At 44.4% G+C, this 13,944-nt stretch overlaps 2 protein-coding genes across 5 annotated transcripts in view; one reads left to right on the top strand and one right to left on the bottom strand.

The window, feature by feature from the left end:
* Positions 1 to 8,598, top strand: part of LOC117426731 (dynamin-binding protein-like) — a 44,600-nt gene extending 36,002 nt beyond the window's left edge. For all 3 annotated transcript variants that reach the window (XM_034044645.2, XM_034044646.2, XM_034925285.2), the window contains one exon: positions 316 to 8,598. In XM_034044645.2, coding sequence (XP_033900536.1) covers positions 316 to 1,114 — 799 coding nt within the window. In that variant the 3' untranslated portion in view covers positions 1,115 to 8,598. The remainder of the gene's footprint in view (positions 1 to 315) is intronic.
* LOC117426732 (translin) lies at positions 7,721 to 13,511 on the bottom strand. Of its 2 annotated transcripts, XM_034044647.3 has the most exons (6): positions 13,264 to 13,506; positions 13,050 to 13,143; positions 11,557 to 11,653; positions 9,913 to 10,028; positions 9,514 to 9,593; positions 7,721 to 9,386 (listed from the first exon to the last, which is right to left on the bottom strand). In XM_034044647.3, exons 1-6 carry the CDS (start codon positions 13,327 to 13,329, stop codon positions 9,156 to 9,158), a joined length of 684 nt encoding a protein of 227 aa, XP_033900538.1. In that variant the 5' UTR covers positions 13,330 to 13,506; the 3' UTR covers positions 7,721 to 9,155. The 2 variants fall into 2 exon arrangements, with proteins under 2 accessions (XP_033900538.1, XP_033900539.1); XM_034044648.3 differs by lacking the exon at positions 9,514 to 9,593 and having other exon boundaries at positions 13,264 to 13,511.
* Positions 13,512 to 13,944: the final 433 nt, after the last annotated feature.

The raw sequence follows: 13,944 nt of genomic DNA, 5'->3' as shown, positions 1-13,944 counted from the left end.
TAGTAAAATATTTTGCCTATCCATCTTTACTGCTGTATTTATGATCAGAATTCTTTATTATTACTACAATATCGTTTTCTGTATAGTCCTTTTTTTCGATACAATATTATTTCATGTATAGTTGATATAGGTACATTTTATCATATTTGTTGCTGATTTCATGTATGTTACATACTGTAGGGTTGTACTAGTAAAGCTCAGCCTATTGTTTGTGTGTAAACAGATCTAATGGAGTCATCATGTGCAGGATCACTATTGAACCCGACGCTACGCTATTAATGTCCTGCTTTTATTTGTTTTTTATTGTTGTTACAGGATCTTTCTCGACGTTTCCCAAAACGATAACAGCGCTCTGCGGCGCATGAACCTGCGGTCCTTCCTGATGGCGCCGCTGCAGAGAGTCACCAAGTACCCCTTACTGCTGAGCCGGATCAGCAAAGCCACCACAGAGAAGCACCCGGACCACAGCAGCCTGCGAGAGGCCAAGAGCCGCGTGGAGTCCCACCTGGAGCACATCAACATGAAGAGCAAGCAGGAGGGCGGCTCCTGGTCCCTGCGCTCCTTCCGCCGGGACAGCCGCAAGAACAGGGATGTGATCAACATCGAGATGAGGGAGCTTTCCATGAAGAGCACGGGCTGGCCACGGGAGAGCACACGCTTCGTCATGGAAGGCCAGATGCAGCTGTCCCAGCCTGCAGACGGACAGTGGGTCAGGAAGGGCAGCAAGGCCCTGAAGTTCCAGAGCGTGCACGTGCTGCTGATGGTCCACATGAACCTCGACGGGGGGGCGTGTTCGGACAGCCCAGCCCAGCGGGAGCCCGTGAGGGAGGCCGTCCTGGTGCTCATCAAGGATAAGAGCAGCGGGAAGTTGGCGGTGCTCAGGGAACCTGTCCGTCTCAGTAACTGCGTGGTGTCTGCAGACCCGGACTGTGACGACACCTTCGAGCTGCTCGACATCCAGCGTGAGGCCTTCGTGCTCCGAGCGGCTGAGAGATCCCGGACGCTACAGTGGTTCTGCCAAGTCAAGAGATACTCCCACGAGCTGGGTCTCTGGAAGAAGAGGCGCAACGCCCTGCCGAACATCATGATCAGCACTGTGCAGACCCGCTCCTAACATCATGATCAGCACTGTGCAGACCCGCTCCTAACATCATGATCAGCACTGTGCAGACTGGCTCCTAACATCATGATCACGCTGTGCAGACCGGCTCCTAACATCATGATCAGCACTGTGCAGACCCGCTCCTAACACCATGATCATCACTGTGCAGACCCGCTCCTAACATCATGATCATCACTGTGCAGACCGGCTCCTAACACCATGATCAGCACTGTGCAGACCCGCTCATAACATCATGATCACGCTGTGCAGACCCGCTCCTAACACCATGATCAGCACTGTGCAGACCCGCTCCTAACATCATGATCAGCACCGTGCAGACCGGCTCCTAACACCATGATCAGCACTGTGCAGACCGGCTCCTAACATCATGATCAGCACTGTGCAGACCCGCTCCTAACATCATGATCACGCTGTGCAGACCCTCTCCTAACATCATGATCAGCACTGTGCAGACCGGCTCCTAACATCATGATCATGCTGTGCAGACCGGCTCCTAACACCATGATCAGCACTGTGCAGACCCGCTCCTAACATCATGATCAGCACTGTGCAGACCGGCTCCTAACACCATGATCAGCACTGTGCAGACCGGCTCCTAACATCATGATCACGCTGTGCAGACCCGCTCCTAACATCATGATCAGCACCGTGCAGACTGGCTCCTAACATCATGATCATGCTGTGCAGACCGGCTCCTAACATCATGATCACGCTGTGCAGACCCGCTCCTAACATCATGATCAGCACCGTGCAGACCCGCTCCTAACATCATGATCAGCACTGTGCAGACCGGCTCCTAACATCATGATCAGCACTGTGCAGACCCGCTCCTAACACCATGATCAGCACCGTGCAGACCCTCTCCTAACATCGTGATCACGCTGTGCAGACCCGCTCCTAACATCATGATCATCACTGTGCAGACCCGCTCCTAACATCATGATCAGCACTGTGCAGACCCGCTCCTAACATCATGATCAGCACTGTGCAGACCCACTCCTAACATCATGATCAGCACTGTGCAGACCCGCTCCTAACATCATGATCAGCACTGTGCAGACCCACTCCTAACATCATGATCAGCACTGTGCAGACCCACTCCTAACATCATGATCAGCACTGTGCAGACCTGCTCCTAACATCATGATCACGCTGTGCAGACCGGCTCCTAACATCATGATCAGCACTGTGCAGACCGGCTCCTAACATCATGATCATGCTGTGCAGACCGGCTCCTAACACCATGATCAGCACTGTGCAGACCCGCTCCTAACATCATGATCAGCACTGTGCAGACCGGCTCCTAACACCATGATCAGCACTGTGCAGACCGGCTCCTAACATCATGATCACGCTGTGCAGACCCGCTCCTAACATCATGATCAGCACCGTGCAGACTGGCTCCTAACATCATGATCATGCTGTGCAGACCGGCTCCTAACATCATGATCACGCTGTGCAGACCCGCTCCTAACATCATGATCAGCACCGTGCAGACCCGCTCCTAACATCATGATCAGCACTGTGCAGACCGGCTCCTAACATCATGATCAGCACTGTGCAGACCCGCTCCTAACACCATGATCAGCACCGTGCAGACCCTCTCCTAACATCGTGATCACGCTGTGCAGACCCGCTCCTAACATCATGATCATCACTGTGCAGACCCGCTCCTAACATCATGATCAGCACTGTGCAGACCCGCTCCTAACATCATGATCAGCACTGTGCAGACCCACTCCTAACATCATGATCAGCACTGTGCAGACCCGCTCCTAACATCATGATCAGCACTGTGCAGACCCACTCCTAACATCATGATCAGCACTGTGCAGACCCACTCCTAACATCATGATCAGCACTGTGCAGACCTGCTCCTAACATCATGATCACGCTGTGCAGACCGGCTCCTAACATCATGATCAGCACTGTGCAGACCCTCTCCTAACACCATGATCAGCACTGTGCAGACCGGCTCCTAACATCATGATCAGCACTGTGCAGACCCGCTCCTAACACCATGATCAGCACTGTGCAGACCCGCTCCTAACATCATGATCAGCACTGTGCAGACCGGCTCCTAACATCATGATCAGCACCGTGCAGACCGGCTCCTAACATCATGATCAGCACTGTGCAGACCCGCTCCTAACATCATGATCACGCTGTGCAGACCCGCTCCTAACATCATGATCAGCACTGTGCAGACCGGCTCCTAACATCATGATCATGCTGTGCAGACCGGCTCCTAACATCATGATCAGCACTGTGCAGACCCGCTCCTAACATCATGATCATCACTGTGCAGACCCGCTCCTAACACCATGATCAGCACTGTGCAGACCCGCTCCTAATATCATGATCAGCACTGTGCAGACCCGCTCCTAACATCATGATCACGCTGTGCAGACCGGCTCCTAACATCATGATCAGCACTGTGCAGACCCGCTCCTAACATCATGATCAGCACTGTGCAGACCGGCTCCTAACATCATGATCAGCACTGTGCAGACCCGCTCCTAACATCATGATCAGCACTGTGCAGACCCACTCCTAACATCACGCTGTGCAGGTAGAGACTCAGGATATGAGCACACACCCACCTGGAGCACTGCCTCCAAAACACTGGGTCATGAGACCAGTGGAGAACAATGCAGCTGCTACTTGTTCAACGTCTACTTTTTTTTTAATGGATATAAAGTAAGAAAGTGGAGGAATTTGGACCGTTAAAAGAAATTCCGAGAGCACTCATTAGAATTAAACGCAAAACTGAAAACGCAAATGAATGGCGTAAGAATGGGCCCACCTGGAATTGAGCAGTTTCATTGTTCTCTTTGACAAAACTAAACAATCACTGGCTGAGACCATGAATGTGGCTTTTGGTGTCCTGTCCCGTTGGTGAGATGAGGTTAAAAGCTCTAGAACCACGAATGCAGATGAGCCCGGCTCTTTTGCACTGTGTTGTTTTACCTTTTGGAGAAGGAATAATGAAGAACAAAAAACATATATTCTTACTGTTGGGGTTCTGTGTTAAATTCTTAAACGATCAAGCATGAGTGATAATTAGTAAGGGGTAACAATGTTATTTTGTGAATGTGCACAAGCTACTGAAAATATGTAATGGAGCATACCATAATGAACTGTGACACTAAACCCTTCTCTGAAATCTTTTTTTTGTTTGACTCACTGCAAATTTGTCCGAGTGTTCAGGAGGGTAAAGGGAAAGTCAATTCTGTTGAATCTGTAGTTCTGTCTACTTTTCTCACTGTATTTTGGAGCTCCCCATCCAATGGCAATAATATTTATTTTCATGTGTTGTATCTGCAGCAGAATCTGGAAAAAGCGTAAAAAAAGAAGGTATTTGTTTCATCCAACATAAATAATGTAAAAAGTACTGTGAACAAAAAGACACGACTGGTTTAAATGAATGGGCTCAAAGTATTATAGAACACCCCTTGATTTATATAACATTCTGAACATACTGTTTTGTTTGGAAATTCAATCGCGTTACTGTTTTGATGTTGTTATTAATCCAAGGGTCATAAATCCACTGAGGGATTGTTCCTGAAGCAATCTTACTGAGCGTTATGCTGTCCATGCGTCTGTGTAAACTCTTCTATAGTCCTGCCAGGAGGAGTATCTGAAATGGGCAATATTACTCTCAGAGTTTGGCAGTATCCTGCTAGTTATACCAGGAATTCTTTTTTCCCCCAGTCAGCTTGTGTTCAGCAGACTTGTGTTAGAAGCTTGTGATGTCATCACCTCTTAACCCCTTCAGTGTTGGCTGCTATTGAGTATTGATAGAGGCTGACAGAAAATACAAATAATCGTGACACTGATCAAAAGACCAGTGTGTGAGCCAAACAAACTTAAGAGTCCCCATCTATACAGCAAGGATGTATTCACTAGATATCTTAACAGATGTTTTGCCACGCAATCGGTTCTCTTAACTAGTTTATAATGTACAGTATGCATGTCATTCTTCATTGTATTCCCAGTCCCCATCAGTGTCTTCTGAAACAGCAGTTACAAAAGCTGCCATGAACATGTAAAACCTATTGAATAATGAAACGTGCTGCAGATGATAAACCGCTAATAGAGGGAGTGATTCACAATTCATACAATACTGCAGTGAATAAGAGCAATGCACATGGTGCTCTATTCATTCCAGTATGTTTGTGAGCACAGCACTGACTGGATCTCAAAGAGCCCCCACAGCCTGCGTGTGATGCGGCACTGCAGCACTGTACCAGTTCAGAGATAGAAACCGTGTGGAGCACAGCACTGACTGGATCTCAGAGAGCCCCCACAGCCTGCGTGTGATGGAGCACTGTACCACTTCAGAGATAGAAACCGTGTGGAGCACAGCACTGACTGGATCTCAAAGAGCCCCCACAGCCTGTGTGTGATGAAGCATTGTACCAGTTCAGAGATAGAAACCGTGTGGAGCACAGCACTGACTGGATCTCAGAGAGCCCCCACAGCCTGCGTGTGATGGAGCACTGTACCACTTCAGAGATAGAAACCGTGTGGAGCACAGCACTGACTGGATCTCAAAGAGCCCCCACAGCCTGCGTGTGATGAAGCACTGTACCAGTTCAGAGATAGAAACCGTGTGGAGCACAGCACTGACTGGATCTCAGAGAGCCCCCACAGCCTGCGTGTGATGCAGCACTGTACCAGTTCATAGATAGAAACCGTGTGCACCTTTATGGAGACATTATAATGTAGAATAGTTACAGTAACCTCCATGAGATCTCAAAAAGATGGTGAACGTTTTTTAATTTTAAATTCGTATTATTATTCTTTTTTTTTTTGTAAATTTAAAATACCTATACGTTAACATTGCCTTTTGTGTGAAATACTGTGAATTATATAAAAAGTGAAATGTAAACATGTCTTGTCATACTTTTTAACCCCTTCTGGAATACAAAGAGAGTATTATCTTGCGTCCTCGGTTTATATGCAAATATGACAACACGAGTGGTGATTTCAGTTTTCTCTTCCGGAATGCTTTCAGGACACATGGATTCTAAAGAGTCTATGAACAGGACAGCTTGTGACCCAACCAGACAACTGGAATGATGCTGCAGCTGGAGGCAGGTTTTATACACAGCGCAGCTTATGGGTGGGAGCTCCTTGTTTCTTTAGTGTATTACGGCAGGGATGGACATGAGACTCCTATTGCACAGCAGTTTCACCCCTTCCAGGTTTTAGTATGTGCTTGATTAGCCACAGTGTATAGGTAACAATCAGATCAGGTGTGTCTTATTACATTCACAGTAAACCCAGGAGTGGATCAAACCGCTATGCAGGAGGAGTCTGACTGGCAGTAGCACAGCAGCCAGTGTGTGTGAAGCATGTCCGGTCTCACACTGAAACATCCAAGCCCACTGTCTGCCAAGTTTACTCAGGCCACCAGCTTGGAACGCTAGCAGAATTGTATTTCGTATTGTGTAGCCTGACATGCACAGAGTATCTCAGAGCCAGAAAGCACTGCCTTTTATGCATGATGGAATATTTCAAAAGATTTCAGATGAATATTTAGGACTTGGTTGGACCTCATGCTTATGGTGTTTTGTGGTAGCAATAATAACAGAGAAGTTAGGATACAAGAGGAAAGCTTCACAACACCAGGAGGCGCAATGCACAATGAAACAATGTTAACCCATCAGTGGATTTTGTTCAGCTTGTATTATCCTGAACCAGGCTCAGACCGTTTACTCAGCTTCACATATCTTTTATTAGAGGCTGTTTCATTACATTTTTGAACAGGCATTAAAAATCAGTCCAAAAATAGTAGAACATTAAATCTTATTGCTGAAAACACACCCTGACAACAACTAGAGCACTTTCTAAAACAGTTTAAGCCATTTTCACATTTACAAAAAAAACAAAACAGAAATAAAGCATTTCTATGCAATTGAACAGAATGGTCTCTCAATGTCACACCAAGTGCTTCTATGAAAAGAAGCTTTTTACATTTCTGAAGCCCTTTCATTGTGTTACGTGCACGCACTGCGCTGACTGGAGAATCACAGCAGCCTCCTGCTTTTCATTTCGTTTTTTTAAACACAGCGTTCCTGTTCTGCAGTAGTGGAGTTTGTACCAAGTGATAAACAGCCACACAATGGGCCTGGCTGATTCGGGATTAGCAGTTTCAAAAGTATATAGTAGCGTTCTCTTAAACAGATACATGATGTTATTGAAGCATGTATGCATATGGCTTTTTTTTAGTTTCAGATCTTTATTGGTGGAGATTCCTCAGCCTACGTTACCAGGCCCTCACTGCACAAGCTTCCTTACTTTGCATGCAATAGAAATAAAAAGAAGCGCTGTACAGTAACACTGCATTGCTGTGTAACAACACTGCAGCAGCAGCAGCAGCAGCAGCAGCAGCAGAGCCCAGTGCCGAAGCACTGAGGCCAGCCTAATGCCAAGGCCAAGGACACACTGTGTAACTGGAACTGAACACGAGATTATATAGAAGATACAGATCTTTTTTTTTTTTCTTGTAATGTATCAAGACTTTAAACAAAATTTCAATGTTTGTTTTCTCAGAAACTGAATGCAAAACAATAAAGAACACCAGACAAGTTATATGTAAACATTTACTGTAGTTCAGCTACCCAAACTGTTTTTTCTGTTGCCTTAAAAGAGGGATTTGCATTCTTTGGAAGTCGTTTCTCTCTCTTGTCATCCAAAGTTGGCACACAGATTTGCTGAGGTAAGGATATGAACAATGACTGTAATTCTAAGGTTCTTGGGCAGTAATCGATTCGGTGTCTGCTCCACACGCACGCAGCTCCTGGACTAATAAACACATGGCATTGATTGATGTCTCTTCTTTTACAAGCACATTATACAAGTTCAAAATCATACAGTTCATGTGATGAAAACAAAACAAAAAAAAACACTTTGGTATACATTATAATTTCAAAAGTAGTGTTACTGCCATGCTTTTGAGGATCTAAAACAAACTAATGAAATAGAGCACATGTAAGATAAACAGGTTTCACAAAGGGGATACGGTTTCCTTGAATGTGCTAAATACACAGTAGCCATGCACCAAGGTGAAGTAACAAGGTGCCTCTTTCTAGCGTGCCCAGTTGTGTAAATTTAAAACAATACAACACATGAAAGATTCTGTATCGAACCATTTAAAAAAATCTGTGTGACTCTAGGAACTGTATCGCTGGACGTATTCTGTGATTTTTAAATCCTATAATAGCAGTAATTGAGTGTCGTGGAAGATGACATGGTGCATGACAAAGACCATAGAAGAGTTAGTGTGGACAATAACTACATTGTATTCAATACATGCATGCCTACAGTACATGTTTAAAAGGGCTACTGTTTGAGATTTCAGGGAGCATTTCTAAAATGCCATTTATAATGCAACACCAAATTCAGACTGGTGCATCTTAAAAAAAAATAATAATAAATTGAAAAAAAAAAAAAAAAAAAATTGAAAATTGAAATATGGCTACACTGAATTATTACAAAAGCATATCAGTAACCCTTGCAACACGCACACTGCAGAGAGCTGCATCAATTGCTATTGTTTTCCAATGCACTGTGAAGATCTTGTGATGTAGCATGGGGTATTTGTGAAGCCCCGTGTGTTATTTGTGTGTTATTTCACTACCATTACCTTTTCTCTTGAAGATGTGAAACGCAATAGGAAACACAGAGAAGAGTTACTGGTCTACTCTGGTGATGCACGACGACTGAACGGCTGCGTTCTGAGTTTCTTCTGAACGGTTTCCTGGATAACAGCGAGGCGACCATTTCAAAAACGTTTGGTCGCCCCCGTTCTTAATTCCATTCGCAAATTACAAGTCAAATGAACAGAGCAATGCAAAGAGAACGCGGCTTTATCCTAAGAGAACGCGGCTTTATCCTAAGAGAACGCGGCTTTATCCTAAGAGAACGCAGCCACCCCCCTCGTTCCCTTGTTTTGAATACTGGCTCCTATCGAACACAAAGCCGAGCAGACGAGCGATCGCATTCCCGGCCCCCTCTCGTGTTTCTATTCCTCTCCGCCGCTCCCCGGCTCCCTGGCCAGCCCCCTGATGGAGAGATCGTACACCACCTCCTCGATCTTCTTCACGTCGTACTTGAGCCCGTCGTAGCGCTTGCGCAGCGGGTCGTTCTTCAGGTTCAGGAGACGGAAGCCCGAGTCCAGCTCGTTGATGAAGTTGGAGATTCGCAGGGGCCGGCTGTAATCTCCCGCAGTGACGCTGTTCACAGCCAGTCTGGACTGATTGAAAAACAAACAAACAAACAAACATGGGGATGCTTTCACAGCAGCCGCTGTGCATTACAATTCCACTGCTCTACAGCCCAGATATCAAATGCTTTTTTTCACAATTAACAGAGCTTCTTACCAGCTCACTGGCCATAGTCAGAACACCCGACAGATAATCCTCAATGTCAAGGTGAAAGCCTTTTTCTCTGTTCACTTCAACTGCAAGGGAAACAAGCACAGCCATGAGAAGAGGTCTCCTCAGTACTGCAGGTGGTCGGCACGGACTCTACTGAAATGGTAATCAGTATTTTAAAGTAAGCATAATGAAGGCATGCAAGAGCTTTTTAAAAATCATTTATGGTCTCCTAATATTACAGTGGGAAATAACACCATTAATATGGCAAAAGTAGATCAAACATCACCTTTATAAAGAACATCATTAGAAATAACCTGATTACTACTGAGGGTGGCTGATCCTTTTACATTTAGATTAAAGCACCAATTGAATTGTATAGAACACAGACTGAAGTGAACTTACTGCCTAGTATCTGTGTGACCTCTTCTCGAGTCACTAGCGTTTCACTTTCCAGATACACAACGAAGGCTGCTAGAAAAGCCAGACGCTGTAAAACAAACCTCCAGTGCTCATGAAACCTAGAGAGAGAGAGAGAGAGAGAGAGAGAGAGAACAAATACTCTCATTAATGGCTCATCTCATTGATCTAAGCAACGAACACAAAAACCAGACTGCAGTGACATCTAGAGGTACTACTGGGAATGACACTTTAATCAGCTATAAGAAAAAAAAAAAAAAAAAAAAAAAAAAAAAAAAAAAGAGGGGAGCCTTGCATATCCTCCAGGGAAATGTACCATTAGTGCTTCAAACTTTCAGCAGCAGATTGCATTGCATTGCATTGCATTGAAAACATACACACAGAACAGAGAACCACCCGCTCACCTCAATGCGCCTGATCCTCTACATCTTAACACACACGGAATTGAGAACCACCCGCTCACCTCAATGCGCCTGATCCTCTACATCTTAACACACACGGAATTGAGAACCACCCGCTCACCTCAATGCGCCTGATCCTCTACATCTTAACACTAGGGTTGGACGATAATGACATTTTCAGTTATCAATTATCGGCTGTAAATTATCACGATAATCATGATTATCGGCTGAAAAAATAACATATGTAAAATGTCTTGGAATTTACCAAATTTAAAGCTATATATACTTGAGCAATATGACAACTGCCTCTATGAGTTTAGAAGAAATAAAACTAGACAATTTTCAAAAAGACCAGCATCTTTAATAAAAGTTATGAAACAATGGTTGGTTACTAAAAAGCACAAATAATATAACCAAATGTTTGTTTGGTAGCTTTTCAACTTTTGAAATATAGGCTACTTATTAAAAAAAAGTGTTTTAAAAAAAATACATATATATAAATTGCGACTCAAAAATATCAGCTTTTCCACACTGCCTACAGACGGGCTTATTACCTTGCGGATCACTTTCTGTCACTCCAAAAAACTGCCACACAGGACTGATGCTGTTTCTTTTTTCTAAAATCTTTTCGGAAGGTTTGGTAGTTTCTGCAGTTGCCATCGCCATTAGCTCAAACGTTTGCCTTTACTTGGTGAATCTTACGTCACATGTTACAACTTCCCACTACGCAGTGAGCACAGATCATGTGTTACGCCTCGCGCACAGTTAAGTCCTGTCTTACTGCTTCAATGCAGAGTTACTGTTACACACAAGCATATCATAGTGGGTAACGGACGATAAAATGATTATCGATAATTATTTTTCAACGCAATACAATTATCGATGCAAAAACATTATCGATAATATCACGATAATCGATTATTGTTCCAACCCTACTTAACACACACGGAATTGAGAACCACCCGCTCACCCCAATGCGCCTGATCCTGAACATCTTAACATAGACAAGGAATTGAGCGGCCGTTCAAATGGTTTCTTCTGAAAATGCATTTGAAAGTGACTCAAATATCACAAGGAGGAAACTGACCATTTGGATGAGCAGATCCAGGCTGTCAGTATTTTATTTCAAATATAAGATAGTTAGCAGAATTTTATATTCGTGGGACACACATGTCCCTTGTACCTTAAAGGGTTAAATGAAAGACTGGAGGTGCTTGATAAGCCTCACCTGTAATACTGCTCTGCAGGAAACTTAGTCTTCAGGTCTCCCAGGTGACTCCTCACTGTGCAGAACAGCTCCCGGCCCCTTTGGCATTTACTAGGAACTGGGGAACAAATGAGTTACAGGCTGTGTGATCACTGATATTCCTGAATGAGTTACAGGCTGTGAGATCGCTGATATTCCTGAATGAGTTACAGGCTGTGTGATCACTGATATTCCTGAATGAGTTACAGGCTGTGAGATCGCTGATATTCCTGAATGAGTTACAGGCTGTGTGATCGCTGATATTCCTGAATGAGTTACAGGCTGTGTGATCGCTGATATTCCTGAATGAGTTACAGGCTGTGTGATCGCTGATATTCCTGAATGAGTTACAGGCTGTGTGATCGCTGATATTCCTGAATGAGTTACAGGCTGTGTGATCACGGATATTCCTGGATGAGTTACAGGCTGTGAGATCACTGATATTCCTGAATGAGTTACGGGCTGTGTGATCGCTGATATTCCTGAATGAGTTACGGGCTGTGTGATCGCTGATATTCCTGAATGAGTTACGGGCTGTGTGATCGCTGATATTCCTGAATGAGTTACAGGCTGTGTGATCGCTGATATTCCTGAATGAGTTACAGGCTGTGTGATCGCTGATATTCCTGAATGAGTTACGGGCTGTGTGATCGCTGATATTCCTGAATGAGTTACGGGCTGTGTGATCGCTGATATTCCTGGATGAGTTACAGGCTGTGTGATCGCTGATATTCCTGAATGAGTTACGGGCTGTGTGATCGCTGATATTCCTGAATGAGTTACGGGCTGTGTGATCGCTGATATTCCTGAATGAGTTACAGGCTGTGAGATCACTGATATTCCTGAATGAGTTACAGGCTGTGTGATCGCTGATATTCCTGAATGAGTTACGGGCTGTGTGATCGCTGATATTCCTGAATGAGTTACGGGCTGTGTGATCGCTGATATTCCTGAATGAGTTACGGGCTGTGTGATCGCTGATATTCCTGAATGAGTTACAGGCTGTGTGATCGCTGATATTCCTGAATAAAAACCAAACCAAAGCAACTCCCCTTAGTGAAGTCCTCCATGCTGCGCCCACAAGACCAGCGGACATAACCTGGAATAAGGCAGCTCTGTTGTAGTAGCAGAGGAACTAAAAAGTCATGAGAGAAAACGAGGATGCCCTGTGCGCCTCTCACATCAGGGCTGGAAATATGACTCCTATTGCATAGCGGTTTCTTTCATTCCTGGTTTTACTACGAGCTTGATTCATCCCAGTGCATAGGTAACAAGCTCAGGTGTGTCAAACTCCTAGCAAAACCAGGAATGGATCAAACTGCTGTGCAATGGGAGTCTTATTCCCATCCCTTCATATAGTACACATTTTACATACTGAATGACATATACTCTCCCTTTCCACAATGTCTCATGATAATAATATTATTATTATTCATAACAACAACAGCCGAGGTGAGCTGTACTGTGATACTCACTGTCTTTAAACCCAGAGGCCTGATGCACACTCTGGAGCACTGTAAGAATTTCCCTCGCAGTCTGCTCCAGTCCCTGCACGACTTTTCTGATATCCTGCATTAAATAAAATCACAAAAACAACTTCATAGTCACACATATTACATTAACAACAGCCTCACTGCAGTACAGCAGCAATAAATCCATACATCTAGTCATTCTTATTGTAGCGACTACCTCTCTGACATCCTGATCCGCACTGAGGAATCCCTGAATGCCGCTGAACATTTCATTAACCGACATTTCAGTGGCACGGGTTGGAAACGAGACAGAAGGAGTTGCTAATGGATAAAAAAGGGTGTATTCGATGCGCCGCCCAGACAATACGAACAACTACAGCAAGCGAGCGGTCCCTCTCTCAACTCGTCGCTTCCCACTGATGTAATAACTATGCAACGGGAAAATACACCGCGCCGTGCGGGAAAGCAATTTCTTTATGTATTTAGGTGGCTTCATGTGTCACCTGTGACACATTTTATTGATGTGATTAATCTGTGGAGATGAGATGTTGTTATCTTCAATAATGTGATGTATATTACGTCAGGCATGGGCTATCTACCTTTATTATCGTTTTCATTTATTTCCAATATAGTACAAATAGTGAAGCGAACGACGGGAAAACGTGAAGTGAAGATATTACAGTGCGTGGCCTAGAGCACTCTGCATAAATACATTATTACTACATCAATACCTTTTCATATTGCTAATTTGGCATGTAATTGAAACTACCGGTACCCTTACTTAATCTTAATTGTGTTTCTATATTGTTAGCAGAATAGAATTAACTATGAACACATGCTATACTGTGCAATATTGCTCACCGTGAAACACACCATTTTTTATTAGTTTATACCCAAT

This window comes from Acipenser ruthenus, chromosome 11 (genome assembly GCF_902713425.1).
Source record: "Acipenser ruthenus chromosome 11, fAciRut3.2 maternal haplotype, whole genome shotgun sequence".
Taxonomy (NCBI): domain Eukaryota; kingdom Metazoa; phylum Chordata; class Actinopteri; order Acipenseriformes; family Acipenseridae; genus Acipenser; species Acipenser ruthenus.
Note: the sequence above shows the minus strand (reverse complement) of the source record. Positions and strands in the feature narration are given on the sequence as shown.